The sequence below is a fragment of the Sinohyriopsis cumingii genome, chromosome 6, assembly GCF_028554795.1.
Source record: "Sinohyriopsis cumingii isolate HCF-2022 chromosome 6, ASM2855479v2, whole genome shotgun sequence".
NCBI classification, from domain to species: domain Eukaryota; kingdom Metazoa; phylum Mollusca; class Bivalvia; order Unionida; family Unionidae; genus Sinohyriopsis; species Sinohyriopsis cumingii.
Window position 1 is genome coordinate 97,224,571 of NC_142966.1, and position 16,828 is coordinate 97,241,398.

Here is a 16,828-nt window from a genome sequence, read left to right on the forward strand (position 1 = left end):
AGCCAAATTTGAGCTTGTCCTAGGAGTCAGGCAAGTTGATTTGTAAATCCCTATCTAATAGCAAATTATTTCTTGAACAAGAGTTACAAAAATGCTCTGAAGCAATGTGTCTTTCATATCTGCCTGCTGCTGTATTAAATGTATAGCTAGTACTTATAGATATTGAAAAGTCCAGAAGAATGTAAAAAGATAATCCTATGCATAGATCTTTCTCTACATTCAGTAATCATTTGTATTCTTTGTAATATATATATTTCTCTACATTCAGTAATCACTTGTATTCTTCTTAATAGACATATATTTCTCTGCATTCAGTTATAACTTGTATTCTTCATAATATATATTTCTCTGCATTCAGTAATCACTTGTATTCTTTGTAATATATATCTATTTGTATGATTCATTTATAACTTGTATTCTTTATAATATATATTTCTCTGCATTCACTAATCACTTGTATTCATTATAATACACATATATTTCTCTGCATTCAGTAATCACTTGTATTCTTTATAATATATATATTTCTTTGCATTCAGTAATCACTTGTATTCATCATAATACATATCTATTTCTATACATTCAGTTATCACTTGTATTCTTTATAATATATATATTTCTCTGCATTCAGTAATCACTTGTATTCATTATAATACATATATATTTCTCTGCATTCAGTTATCACTTGTATTCTTTATAATATATATATTTCTCTGCATTTAGTTATCACTTGTATTCTTTATAATATATATATTTCTCTACATTTAGTTATCACTTGTATTCTTTATAATAGACATATATTTCTCTGCATTCAGTTATAACTTGTATTCTTTATAATATATATATTTCTCTACATTCAGTTATCACTTGTATTCTTTATAATATATCTATTTCTCTGCATTCAGTTATCACTTGTATTCTTTATAATATATCTATTTCTCTACATTCATTTATCACTTGTATTCTTTATAATATATCTGCTTCTCTGCATTCAGTTATAACTTGTATTCTTTATAATATATATATATTTCTCTGCATTCGGTATATGAATTTACACCAAATGAGACCAAACAAGAGAATAATAAAGAACCATAGTATTTTAGAAATTAACTTTACAGTTTTATTGAAACCTGGAATGGAAATACAAGGTGCAAATAATAATGTTGAATGGTGTTTTTATTTAGTTTTCTTTTATTAGTCCAAGCAGTAAAGAAATTATCGTCTTAGTCAGGCAATCATTAATCACCCTAATTAGTGGACTTAAAGACAATGAAACAAGTTTTTTTTGTTTAATGTTCTTTATCTTTGTGTATATTTTTTACACATTGATAAAAGCAGAGAAACATTGTTCACAGATCATAAACTACAGTTTGGTGCAAGTGTCACATTATGCACACTGCACTGTTGTTTTTCTTTGTCTGAAAGTAAGATGGTGGTGTATAATACAAAATGTAGTGAGTAATTATTATCAATTCTATTCATATCAACAATGTCACTTTGTAATTTGCTGTTTTTTAAATTATGGTCATAATACTTATGTAAGTATTAGCGATCGAGACAATCATTAATGGTAATCATTGTATTATATGTACTTGCTTATAAGGTGAATCCAACTGCAAACTGCACAGACCTAGATTTGACATTTCATAATTTGCTGGCAGATCTGGGTCTGTGCAGTTTGTTAGAATTAATCAACTAGAACAAACAACATAGACCCTGATCTGCAGGCACATTATGCTATAGCAGATCAGGATCTTTTGTTGTTTGCTGTTTGACTGACTTATAAGTGAGTATATATGGTAATTCCTAGGTGGCTATTCATTTTAATACAAATGACATAATGTGGTGATTGAAAATTTAGTAACATGTTGTCATCTGCAGATTTTTGCTCTGAAGTCACTGATGTTCACAAAAGTACAGTCTTTTTGTGGCTGTATTAATAGGATAAGAACAACAAGGACAAACAAAGAAATATGCCAGCATGTTTATTATAGATCATTTATACTTAACATAAGTCATCATGAAATACTAACTTGAATTTTCTTTCATATGTCACCTCGTTTTCTCCAATTTATCTTTTAAAATTAATTGAGCCTTTATTTATTAGGTTTGCTAGACATCCTACATTCTGTAGGACAGTCTTGCATATGGCCTTCAACAACCTTATTAAAAAGCATAAAATAAAACTCAGAAATTTGTCCTGCACAGGCATTTAATATCTTTAACAAAATCTTGCAACCCTAAAGGTATTATTAGTTGTGACTACTGACTTGTAATGGCTGTACCATCTATAATGTCCTTGGATTGGCAAGGCATTGCTAGTAGTGACTACTGGCTGAACCATCCGTAATGTTTATGGTTAATTAAGGCATTGTTAGTCATGACTACTGGTTGTACTCTCTTTGATGTCCTTGGATAGGCAAGGCATTGTGAGATGTGACTGTACTGGCAGTATCATAAGATTGACTTGGTTAGGTAAGACATTGCTAGTTACCTGATCAGTGCCCTAGTGGTCAGAGCGTCTGCCTTGATTGCGGGAGGTTGTGGGTTTAAACCCTGGCCGAGTCATGCCAAAGACTTAAAAAAAATTGGTACTAATAGCTGCCTTGCTGGGCACTCAGCATTAAGAGGTTAGTGTTAGGACTGGTTGGCCTGGTGTCTGGATAATGTGACTGGGTAGGGCATGATGCTTCAGTGCTAAACATCATTATAAACTGCCACACTGCAGACATTGTAACAGTATGACTGAAAAATTGTTAAAGCTACATAAAAAATCCAAATCACACACACACACACACACACACACACACACACACACACACATAGCTAATAATAACTGTACTGTCTGTAGCATCTGTGATGTCTTTGGGTAGGTAAGGCATTATTTGTCATAACTACTGGCTGGCTGTACCATCTGGCTTGGACTTGGGTAGATAAGGCATTGTAAGTCACAACTATACTGACAGTGGAATCTTTGATCAGCTTGGGCAGGTGCGGCATTGGTTGCCATGACTATTTGTGATGCATTTACTTTTCTGGAAACAATAGTCACTGAGTCATCTAATACATTGATATCACACATTTTATCATTCGTCTAATTTTGAGAATGGATCAGTTATTGAAAGAAGTCTTGATTAGGAAGCATCATGCAGCCTGTACAATCTGCAAAAACTAGTTGAGTCTGCCATTAATGATATGTCTGCAGTTAGCTTAAAATGGATGGAATATATTCTACATTACGTCGTATATGCTATGATTAATGACAATTGCCTCATGTCATGTCTAAATGAGACCTAATGTTTTCTGTGTATTCAAACTTTTCATGTTTGTTGTAGAAAAGTTTTATATGTTTGATGTGTATTCAAGCTTTGTTTGATTGTTGTTTGCTTAATGATATGTTTGATGTGTATTCAAGCTTGATATGTTGTGTACCTGAGCTTTTTGCTGTGTACTCTGACTTTATTGTTTATTGTGTACTTGAGCTTTTTGCTGTGTACTCAGACTTTACTGTTTACTGTGTACTTGAGCTTTTTTGCTGTGTACTCATGCTTTACTGTTTTTTGTATACTTAAGGTTCTTGGTAGTTTTGCTGTGTACTCAAGCTGATTATAAACCACTGATATTCTTTTATTTTGGTATACAGTATTGTAAAACTTTCTGCAATTGGTGATCCTCATTACTTATTCATTGTTGTTCTATAATAGTAATAAGTTCTATCAGAGCAGATACAAGTTTATTGATAGTATATGGAATGATATTTCAGGTGTAACATGGAATTAACATGTTACACTTATGGTGCAGTTGAGTGTAGTTGTGTGAAATAGGTTTGTGTAATGTTCTGACTCTGTAATACTAGACTGACCAAGCATAAGCTACACTCAGCTCATGATGCAGACATAAGTGGAGGTTACCAGGCCAAGATATGGATATTACCTTGTATATTTACCTTTATGCCTATATGACTCAGTGACTGATATCTCACTGAGTCAGAATCTGAATAAAACACACATCTTAGTGCATCTGGGATATGGCTCCACCTTTAACACCTGAGTGTCTCACAGTGTATTTGGCTTGAATCCACTTATGACACTTGGATATTCCCACAGTGTAGTGGTGCCTGAATCTACCTTTTACACTTGAATATTAGTGTTGAGGGGCCTAAATTCACCTCTTTGACATGGATATAACATATTGTTGGGGGCCCTGAATGGATTTATACAACCTGGATATTAACGTGTAGTGGGATCCAATTCCACCTGTAGCACATGGATTTTACACAGTGTAGTGGGACCCAAATCCACCTGTTGCACCTGGATATTTCACAGTCTAGCCACTCAAAGCATAGTGGAAGATCTGTGTGTTATATAAAGTTGCTGCATGCTATAACAATCACATTTGGTTTTCATTGAACAGTAATAATTTTAACAGTATTATTGCATAAATATTTTGGGATATAGTGTTTGTGAAGGCTTGCGTGTGATCCTTTTGTGATTATCAGAGAGTTTTCTTCAAACTGAGTCGAGCAAATATTTGAGAAAAACTGGAGATTTGCTTGGTACTTATAAAGTAGTTCCTTATTTATTATTCCTGTTGTTGATTTTAAAATCAGGGATTAAAAGTTATCCCTAAAAGCGGATGAGTTCCAGCAGTGTTACTGGTATGTGCACAAATTACATGAAAATTTGCCATAGTGAGATTTGTGCTGTTTTTTATTCTCTTAATATAAGTACATGTTTTATTCTAGGATGGATCTATACCAGATGTCCAACACAACTGACATGTCCACGATGGAAACAACAACTGGAAGTTCATGTTCCTCCACTCCATCCTACATGGGCTACATAGTTGCTGGCATTGCTGTCCTCTTCTATGGCAGCAACTTTGCTCCTGTCAAGAAATTTGAGACTGGAGATGGTATAAATGTTATGATTTTTCTAATTGGAAAGTGCTGTGAAGTAGGGCCTGGGTCTAAGACTTTGGAAAGAAGTTAGATCAGTTTGGTGACAATTTTTACACATGCAGTTCAGTAATAACAGACTTTTCATTGTCTTTTAAATCTGATGGAAATGAGTTTGGTTCGTAATGACAATAATTAAATCCCTTGTTTGACATCCTCTTTTTGCCACATTACCATTTCTGACCATTTCTGCATTTAGAGATACTGTATATATAAAAATATACCCTGCACTTAAGTAAAGTATTGGTGTAAATTTCATGAAGTTCAAGGTCATCATAATAAGCATCCATAAGCAATATTATAAATGCTATCACTATCATGCATGTACCTTTAAGAAGAGTTAGCTCCCTCTGCCTGTGTTATAAGCTCACCACTTTGGAGGTTTATTTTCCGTCTCAGTAAGGTCATAGTCAATGAAACACATGCAAAATCCACTTTGGTGGCGCTCTACAGTTTCATATTTTGCATAGGGTTAGAATTTTAAAGAAAAAGAATTTCCCTGGATTTCCTCACTGGTTTATACTGACTATTTAAAAAATCATTGTATTTCTTAGGTATAATTCAAAGAACCTTTAATTCCCTTTTTTTGATGTATGATGGATGGGTGTAATATAGGTTATAGAGTATGCAGCTTGGCCTTACTCCAGATGTGCACCTTTCAAAAAAGTGCCAGCTCTACTTGGTCATTTTCACTTCCTGAACTTCATAGTTAATTGTATAAAAGAGAGCCAATAACTTTTTTTCACATTTTATATATTTGGTAATTCATTCATTGTACTTTCAGAAGCTGGTATTGTCTAGTCTGGCAAAATTAATTTTCCCTATTTTAGTAGCTGCTATGGATAGTGTACTTTAGATTAATTCAGGCTGATTTTTAGGACAAGGGAGCAGCCATTTTAGTTAGCAGTGTGCTTAAATCATGTACAGTTTCCAAAAGTACAATATCCAAAGAAATATCATCCACATTACATTAATGTAGCATAGAGGTATGCCAACATTCTCTACATTGTGCATGTTTTAAATGCGAACAACTTCACCTTACATACGTCACTCTGTCAAAAGTACATAATAACTTATGAGCGCCCCCTTTTGAAACTTAATGTACGCTCAGAGTCAAGTGATAATGATACATACTTCATTCTTTATTGTAAGTTCCAAGAAAATCTTTGTTGCATATTTTAGCAGGTGCAACCCTTCCACAGCCATTCAGGGGTCAGTATGTGGGTGTTGTTGTTTTTGTTGGGTTTAATGCCATTTTTCAGCACAAGATAGGCTTTACTATACATGGTGGCCAGTATAAATAGTGGAGGAAGAACCCAGGTAAACCCTGGAAAGAACCACCAACCCACAAGAAGCTACTGGCAAGCTTTCCCAAATACCCACATTGGCTGAAACAGAGACTTGAACCCATGCAGACAGAGGTGAGATAGCAATGATCCATAACAGTGAGTGCTTTAGACCACACTGTCACTCAGGGGCCCCCCAATATGTGGGTAAGTGTTTATTTATCAGTTTTTCCAGTGGCCTTAGTTTTTTAAAAATACTTTTATTATTTTTTGCTTTATTTTTGTCAGACTCTTTGTTTTCCATGCTGTTTACAAAATATCCATATTATCCATCCATATGTTGATAGTCCAAGAATTTGCTAGTTGTCAAAAGGGTGGTTCTTTCCCCCCTGCCCACCCCCACCCATATGCCAGCTACAGAGTGCATTCACCTGCTTGGCTTCTTAATCTGGCACCACTTAGATACTGGAGTGTTGCATGTGGGGATTCAGACTGGGACATGGGCTTGCCTTCGACTGAAAACACTGGAGGTGCTATAACTTAAGGATAGGTCACTCATCAGTATTTGTTTGGTGGCCGATTTCAGTATTCTGAAGGAAGAATCTCTGTCCCCCAGATGCACTAAAGTGCTTCCTGGAGGTGGTTGCCAAAACATCTAGGCTTGCCTTCATTTATGTCCATGGAGCTGTTGGCGGAGCTGCTCCATCTCTCATGGATGTTATCCTTGACACTCCAAAGGACTTGCTGGTAAGAACCTTATTAAGATTGCTTCTTTGACAGAGGCATTCTCTCCATGGCATCCCATGACCTGAGGGACAAGCAACATTGATGCCTGACATCGGCTCCTGGCCCATTAAAACCAACCTGGAAGCATGTTCATTTTGATCACCCCATGGCACCTTCAGCAAAGGGAGAATGTTTGCAGGCCTTTCCTTCTTGCATTAGGGAGAAGGTGAGGGCAGCCCTGGAGATTCACTTTCTACTTTGCCTTGCATCCCTCTTGTCAGGATTCCCATAGTTGCTTGATTAGCCCATTTACATAGAGGTTTGTTTGATCATCACAGAAGCTCCATGGATTCTCTCTGTTCTAAGGGAGGGCTGATGGCTTTGTTTCTGGTAGCACCCTTCTCTTTCAGGGAACCTCATCATTTTTCACCAGCAAAAATATGTTCAAATTAGGAAAGAATTGCACAACCTTTTATATAAACAAAATACAAGAAATTTTGGCATTTCATTGATCTTTTTACCTTGAACAGTTTCCTTCAGGGGGAATTGTCAATCATGGAGACTTCTGCCTCAGTCTTGCTATAAGGTAAGGCAACTGAGAAGTGTCCATTGACCTGCAGGACAGAAGTTTTCACAATGAATTTTTCCTCCTCAGAGGAAATACCCCTGATTTTGCCTAGATCAGGGTTTTTTCCAGTTTTGAACCCTACCATTCTGTAAAGCCTCTACTCCTGTTTTGTTTTTTTTGCTGCTCACCTAATGGCTCTGGATAATCTCCACCCCCCAATGTTTCAGTGAATCTCTATTGCAAATGAACCTCTGTGTACTGCTTGCAGGATCTGTTCCCTTGCTGATCCAATGTGACCCATCTAGAACTTATTCCAAGCATAGTGAAATTTGAACTAATCCCTTCTCAGGATTTCATTTATGTGGGGATGAATTTCCTCACCAATTTAGGACAAGCTTATGTTCTACTGGACAGATTAGACAGAATTCTGGCTCTTTTGATTTCCCTGCATGCCACCTCATTCTCAGCTCTCCTTTTCCTATCCCTCCTGGAGACCTTGAACTCTGCAGCAGACCTGGTTCCCCTAGAAAGACTGTACTTGTGCCCTCTCCAGTTTCTCCTTCACTATGCCCAGATTTTCGTCACCATTTGAGTTTGAGGGTCAGTTGTTTCAAATTGTCAAGAATTCCCTTGCATACTCCTGAACCCCACTCTAATCTCTTCACTTGGATCTATAAAAGGGTAGTACTTTAGGACTCATGGTTCCAGGAAGAAGCAACTCTTCACATAAACAATTTGTATATGACATTGGTATTCTTAGCCATGTAGAAGTGCATTAACACAATAAGGTGTCATTGTGTGACAAATCAGTAAAGGCATACCTCAGGAAACAAGCAGGCACACAGGCCACTTTCCAGACAAGAAAAATCTTCTGGCAGAGATTTTATCTAGTAGAGACAATGCAGTCTTGATGGATTGGTCTCTGCACCAGTCCACAACAGAGTCCCTGTTTAGTTTGTTAGAGAGACCCTTATTGGAATCACTTGTCATGAGACTGAACACCAAGCTGTCATGTTGTCTCCCAGAACCAGACTAGAGGGCTTGGGCAGTGGACTTGTTCAGTCTAGAGTGGACCATTGTTTGTTTATGCCTTCAAAATTATTCTACTAGCGCTCCAAAAAGTTGCGACTTCCACTGCTCAACAGCTCATTCTGATGACCCCATCTGAAGCCCCAATAATTGTGGTTCAATGATTTACTCAAACTGATGGTAATTATCTCCACTTACTATTGAGATTAACAGTCTCAGTTGTATCAGCACTGGGGATGATCAAGATAGACTTCTTTACTCAGCTAGGGCTTTATGGTTCTATTGACTGCTTCTGAAGGGAGACGAAAGGGTAGAAAGCATCTTTTTCTACCAATAAAGGGCTCTACTGATATTTTGGCATCCACAATTTCCAGATTGATTGACCTAACCATTGGTGGAATGTATCAGTCCCTCAATGAGAGGGACCTTTCATTCATGAGAATTAAAGCCCATGAAGCTATTGCTGTGTCATAGGCTTATCCATTTCAATCATCATTTCAGGATGTTGTGAGTGGCAGTCACATACTACTCTTTGTACCTTCTATCTTTTTCACACTAGAGGAAAGGCCCAATAGTTTCAGCACAAAAGGTGGGTCAGTCAGACTTGTTAAAATGTTGAGTAGATTTTTTTATAGATCACTTTTAAGACTACCAGCCTTCCTCTGAAATCATACATTCAGCAAGGCAATAGTGATAGGTAATGTAGTACCGCAGGTGTGAAAATAAAGTATTTTTGAGCAGTAAAATTAACTTTAAAGATGTGATGCTTACCTGCTTACCTGTCAGTTTTGCAAGACTCCTTCCCACCTGGCTTTAATGTCCCACAAATAGGCTGGGTCCAAGAAAAAGAGGATGCTTAGATCTGTGTATGAGCCTACAGTATGGCAGTTAGAAAGGGTCTGTGATACTTTTGTTCTTGATATTAAACTTTTGATCTATGGGAGGAAGGAAAATGATGGTAATTCCGGCCCAGAAACGATAATCAAGGCAATAGTGGCAGGTAAATATTATATAGTTAAAAATAGCTTTACCCCCTCCCCAAAAACAAAGCAGACTAAATATTAAGGGTTTGGTTAGTAGTTTCAATTGCTTTCTATATTTTCTAAGCTCTATACTGTATTTTGTTACTATTCATGGTTGGGATAAATCAATATGAAGTCAAGACAATTCCTTCTGCAATACAGTTGCTAACCTCTTTGACTTTGGAGTCATTATCACAGTCATAGAAAATTAATGTGTCACTGTATGTAACTTGTACTCCAACACATGCTAATTTTTATGTTTATTCAAGCTTCTTATCTTGTGTATTTGAGCTTTTTCATATGTTTGCTGTGTACTGATGCTTTACTGTTTTTTATGTACTTGAGGTTCATGGTAGTTTTACTGTGTACTCAAGCTGATTATAAACCACTGATAGTTGTGCCACATGTAAATGCAGGTAACACGTTTATTCATTTGTTGTGATATACAGTATTGTATAACTTCTGCAATTGGTGATCCTCATTACTTATTCATTTTTTTAGAATAGTAATAAGTTGTATCAGAGCAGATACAAGTTTATTAATAGTGTATATTAGTTGCTTCTAAATGAAAATGGTGTTTGGTGTTGCTCAGACAACCAGTATGACCTCCACAGCTTCCACCTTGAAAATCTTCTGCCCAGTTATCAATTGGTTTTCTCAGAATGACTTCATATGATGTCTGGTTGGATATAAATAAAACTGGTCCCTATCTGATGTCAAGCTTGCCAGTAGCTTCTCATGGGTCGGTGGTTCTTCCCGGGGTTTTCCCTGGGTTCTTCCTCCGCCATTAATACTAGCCGCCATGCATAGCCTATTGTGTGCTGAAAAATGGCATTAAACCCCACAACAACAGCAACAACAACACCAACAACAACAACCCTATCTGATGTCAAATATGGCTACTATTGCAGCAATCTTTAAAATCTTATTCTTACTACTCCCTCTGAATGAAATGTAGTTTCCACAAGAAGGCTTCTTATGATTTCAAGTTGGTTCTGAGTGAAAACGGTTCCAATTAGACATCTAATATGGCTGCCAAAGAGGCTGTCTTGAAAATCTTGTTATCATTACTCCTACTCAATGGATGGACATATAAATCAGGTGATTTTTGCTTACAAAGTCAAGTTGGTCATAAATTAAATTGTTGCTGATCCAACATCCGCTATGGCTGATATGGCAGGCTTCTAAAACTTCTTGTTACATCTACTCATATTTAATGGAAGTCCATATCAGCACAGAATTTTCACTAGAAGGCTACTTATAAGGTCTACTTAGTCCTAAATGAAGATGGTTGCACTTGGACATCCAATATGGCTGCCACAATGGGTATATTCAAAAATCTTGTTGGTGCTACTCATCAGTGGATGGTCATCTCAGCATGGAGTTTTTGATCAAAGACTTCTTATGAAGCCTAGATTGTCCTAAATGAAATGGATTTGTTCTGACATTCAATATGACCACCATGGCAGTCATCTTGAAACTTTTGTTGTCACTTCTCCTCTTAAAGGAAAGTCGTATCAACATTTAGTTTTAACTAGAAAAGCTAATTATGATATCTCATTGATCCAGATCTAAATATTCACAGTATCTGGTGGTAATCATACTGAACTAGATATCCACAGCATCTGGTGGTAATCATACTGAACTAGATATCCACAGCATGTGGTTGTAATCATACTGAACTAGATATCCACAGCATCTGGTGGTAATCATACTGAACTAGATATCCACAGCATCTTGTCATAATCATACTTAACTAGATATCCACAGCATCTTGTTGTAATCATACTGAACTAGATATCCACAGCATCTTGTCATAATCATACTGAACTAGATATCCACAGCATCTTGTCGTAATCATAATGAACAAGATATCCACTGCATCTGGTGGTAATCATACTGAACTAGATATCCACAGCATCTGGTGGTAATCATACTGAACTAGATATCCACAGCATGTGGTTGTAATCATACTGAACTAGATATCCACAGCATCTGGTGGTAATCATACTGTACTAGATATCCACAGCATCTTGTCATAATCATACTTAACTAGATATCCACAGCATCTTGTTGTAATCATACTGAACTAGATATCCACAGCATCAGGTGGTAATCATACTGAACTAGATATCCACAGTATTTTGTTGTAATCATACAGAACTAGATATCCACAGCATCTTGTCATAATCATACTGAACTAGAAATCCACGGCATCTTGTTGTAATCATACTGAACTAGATATCCACATCATCAGGTGGTAATCATACTGAACTATAAATCCACAGCATCTTGTTGTAATCATACTGAACTAGATATCCACCTCATCAGGTGGTAATCATACTGAACTAGATATCCACAGCATCTGGTGGTAATCATACTGAACTAGATATCCACAGTATTTTGTTGTAATTATACAGAACTAGATATCCACAGCATCTTGTCATAATCATACTGAACTATAAATCCACAGCATCTTGTTGTAATCATACTGAACTAGATATCCACATCATCAGGTGGTAATCATACTGAACTAGATATCCACAGCATCTTGTTGTAATCATACTGAACTAGATATCCACATCATCTGGTGGTAATCATACTGAACTAGATATCCACAGCATCCGGTGATAATCATACTGAACTAGATATCCACATCATCTTGTTGTAATCATACTGAACTAGATATCCACAGCATCCGGTGGTAATCATACTGAACTAGATATCCACTGCATCTTGTCGTAATCACACTGAACTAGATATCCACAGCGTGTGGTGGTAATCATACAGAACTAGATATCTACATCATCTGGTGGTAATCATACTGAACTAGATATCCACAGCATCTGGTGGTAATCATACTGAACTAGAAATGCACATCATCTTGTTGTAATCATACTGAAGTAGATTGTTGGTAATTATACTGAGCTAGATATTTATTGCATTTGGTTTATATTGAATGCTTAAATGTATTTGATTCATGCCAACATACACTGCTAACTATCTCAGATTCTTTGTCAAATAGTAAAATGATCTCATGGGTTAAATGGTGAGACTCATATTTTGTACAAGAATTGAACCCAGTGCATAAATTGAAACTGGAGTGGAACCTTATCATTTATGGAAATAGTTGAAATTATTAATATTATTATTATTTGTCCACAGGTATGTTTTTCCAGTGGGTTCTTTGTGGTGCCATTTGGATATCAGGACTTGTAGTTCATCTGATCATGAAAGCACCAACCTTTTACCCAATTGTTATGGTGGGAGGTGTAATCTGGGCAACAGGTAATGCTGTATGTATTAGTAGGATAGAGAGAAATATATGATACATATTTCCATGTAGACAATTGTACCTGTATAGAGTATGGAACTATAAAACTAGAATAAAGAGCAGGAGGGGTTCAAATGATTATCATGTTCTTAATGAAGAACATACTTTTTTGGTAGGGTATGACATTGCAGTTGTCATTGTAATAATTTGTATATAATTTCAATTTTGACCTACTTGCATGGCAGGGGTGATGGGATCAGAAAGATCAAGGAATTCAAATGCTTTTTTTACTTTCTTTGTAGACATTTTGGTTACTTGCATTTAATTTCACTTGCCCTACACTAGGTTTTAGTTTCTGAGCATGTTGAGCTTTGGAATCGACATCCCCTGTTACAGGTTATAGTCTGGGAATCGACATCCCCTGTTACAGGTTATAGTCTGGGAATCGACATCCCCTGTTACAGGTTATAGTCTGAAGTGGGTAGGCTGCTTGTGTTGGTTCTTTACTTATTAATCCAATATAGAACCATTCCCATTCAAATTTGTGGTTTAACAAACATGATTAACAAAATAATTTGAATGAAGTTTCATACAGTTGTGCTTTTTTATAGTGTGTGTGATTAGGATTTTTAATGTAGCTTGCTTTTGTATATATACTAAGCATGATCCAACTGTCAGCAATGTCATACAATGTGGATCGAATGCAGTATGATTCATTCTGTGCTTTATGCTTAGTGAACAGTGCCAACAATGATTTAATACATTTTGCAGATCACAGTCAGTATGAATCATTCTTTGTACGATTTCAAATGTGTCAGTATGAATCTTTGTATGATTTCAAATGAGTCAATATAATTTTTGTACAATTTCAAATGAGTCAGTATGATTCTTTGTATAATTTCAAATGAGACAATGATTCTTTGTATAATTTCAAATGAGTCAATATGATTCTTTGTATAATTTCAAATGAGACAATGATTCTTTGTATGATTTCAAATGAGTCAATATGATTCTTTGTATAATTTCAAATGAGTCAATATGATTCTTTGTATGATTTCAAATGAGTCTATATGATTCTTTGTATGATTTCAAATGAGTCAGTATGATTCTTTGTATGATTTCAAATGAGTCAATATGATTCTGTGTATAATTTCAAATGAGTCAATATGATTCTTTGTATTATTCTAAGTGAAGAGCTTAAACACCATTCTGCTGACTTTTTTTTTATTATCGCAGATCCATCACTATGGTTCATTCTGTGCATGATTCTAAGTGAACAGAATAGACCTAACTTATTTTGTAACACTGGATTAGAGTAAGTGTGGTTCAGTTTGGTGTGAGATTCTAAGTGAACAGAGTAGACCATGATGGAATGGCTCATTTCGTAACACAGATCAGAGTAGGAGTGGTTCGTTCTGTGTATGATTGTAAGAGAGAAGTCTAGATATGATTTGCTGGTGCACTTTGTAATAGGAGATTTGGGTCAGTTTGATTCACTTTTTGTATGATTCTAAGAGAGCAGGATAGACCCTAATCTGACAGCATAATTTTAATGACTAATCAGAGTCAGTATAACAACTATTCAGAGTCAGTGTGGTTCATTCTTTGTATGATTCTATGTATGCTTGGTAGACCCTTAACTGCTGGTGCATTTTGTGACTGGAGATCTGGTTTTGCACAGCAATATTATCATATACTGTCACTGCAATGCATCATAATTGGTTTCACTGTGACAATGAAGCTGGTGAAAATCAGTAATATCATTTAGATCTGAGATATCCCCAACAACACATCAGTTCATTTCAGTCATTGTAATAAAGATCAGAATGTTTACCATTCAGCTGTTTTCAGTATTAGTACATTTCAGTCGATGCATGCTTACTAGTTACAGTTTCAGTACCTAAACACCTTCAATAAACCCAGTGACTTTTTTCCATTGATTGATTTTCCCCTTTGAGAAATTGTTTTACATGTGTGCTTGATTCTATAGCTAGTTTAAATAATTTCTTTGGTGGCAAAACCAGCTAGCATAAACAATGTTGCCAGAAAAGCAGAAATCATTTTATGCAGCAAAATAAGCTAGCATAAACACTGTTGCCAGAAAAGCATAAATCATTTTATGCAGCAAAACCAGCTAGCATAAACAATGTTGCCTGAAACGCGTAAATCGTTTTATGCAGCCAAATAAGCTAGCATAAACAATGTTGCCATGAAAGCATAAATGATTTTGCATAAACAAGTAATCCCTAAACCCTTTCTATATACCAAATGATATTTCTCCACTGGGGGATTTATATGAGTGTAGCCCTCATGTGTCCCTAGTACATTGCCAGACATTTACTAGATCATCACACCTGTAAATCAGCTCCCTGTTTTGGGTTGCTAGTGCCACAGTTCCATTTCTGTGTGCAGATACATCTGTGGATTTCCATTTTGACCATCAACATTTCACATTACGCCATGGTAATGGTTTATCTTTAATGCTAGCGAGTACAGTTTACTAATATTATTGAGAGTGTTTTGTACTGCGATGATAATTCCCAATTGAAATATATTCATAAAAGTAAATATAACAAAGGTATTTCAACAGCACTGCCAGGCACACAGGTTGCTATTGATTTGGCTCAAATAATAATTCTGATTGGTGTTCTTATAATAGTTGTCATGGTCATGATTTCTACCACTCCAAGGCCAAGAGTTGTTGCCATGCTGAGTCCACAGATCACATCCATGATAACATGCATATTTAAATTTAATGGGCACTATGGTTCTCTTTGAGATTTCATCTTGAGGTTGTTGTTCCACTTCCGTTATTTTTTGTCATGTCAGTAACTTTGAGGGTTTATCATAGTTCTTCCATTATTAATGTGATTGTTAAGTATAATTGCTTTTGTAACATGCTGGCCTTATTCAGGTACAACATACACATGCACTTCTAACCAATTACCTGTTTTTACTTTACAACTGTTATGCAATCATGGAAGATATCTTCTTGAGGAATAATGAAATCTTGATTGAGTGTGCATTCTGTGGGCCTTGTAAAATGATTTGTTAGATTGCACTGTTCTGTGGGCCTTGTACCATGATTTGTTAGATTGTACCATTCTGTGGGCCTTGTACCATGATTTGTTAGATTGCACCATTCTGTGGGCCTTGTACCGTGATTCGTTAGATTGTACCATTATGTGGGCCTTGTACCATGATTTGTTAGATTGCACCATTCTGTGGGCCTTGTACCGTGATTCGTTAGATTGTACCATTCTGTGGGCCTTGTACCATGATTTGTTAGATTGCACCATTCTGTGGGCCTTGTACCATGATTCGTTAGATTGCACCATTCTGTGGGCCTTGTACCATGATTTGTTAGACTGCACCATTGATTGGTGTCAAAAATGACGTTGAACAACATTGACTCAACTAAGAAGAGAAAAATCTTGACTGTTATTCAGCATGATAAACTTGTCTGGGTAACAGTTCTTGGCAGTAAACAAGTGCTGTTTTTATTGTCTGCCAAGAACTGGGACACATTTGTTCTCTTCTTAGTTGAGTCAATGTTGGTTCAACATGATAAATTGGGAATGTGATTGGGGTGGATTTGTTGGTGAGTTCCACTTCATCATTGCTGCGTCAATCCTTGAGTGTTTTTATGCATGGTGTTATAGTCAATGACTGGGCATTTTCATGCATTAATACTATAATGCTAAACTGACTTCAAGTTGGTATTTGTACATCAAGGTGTTCTCATCTTTTGATTTACTTTTGGCTCTTAACAAGATCATATTTCTGTCTATACAAGGGATTATTGATATCAATCTGATGCAGATATTCCTTGACAAGTGGAACTATCTCTCAATTTGCTTGATTTGTTTACTGTGTAAAACCGGCTTCGTGTATAATTTTAAAAGTTCTACTGAGTGCGGCCACCACCATCACCGATTAAAATAGAATAAAGGAACAGGAAAACAA

At 36.1% G+C, this 16,828-nt stretch overlaps 1 protein-coding gene across 3 annotated transcripts in view; it reads left to right on the forward strand.

The window, feature by feature from the left end:
- LOC149797505 (transmembrane protein 144-like) overlaps positions 1-16,828 on the forward strand; it is a 70,370-nt gene that overhangs the window by 4,950 nt on the left and 48,592 nt on the right. For all 3 annotated transcript variants that reach the window (XM_089962320.1, XM_089962319.1, XM_089962321.1), the window contains exons 2-3: positions 4,745-4,914; positions 12,754-12,876. In XM_089962320.1, the coding sequence (XP_089818446.1) occupies positions 4,746-4,914; positions 12,754-12,876 (292 nt within the window). In that variant the 5' untranslated portion in view covers position 4,745. The remainder of the gene's footprint in view (positions 1-4,744; positions 4,915-12,753; positions 12,877-16,828) is intronic.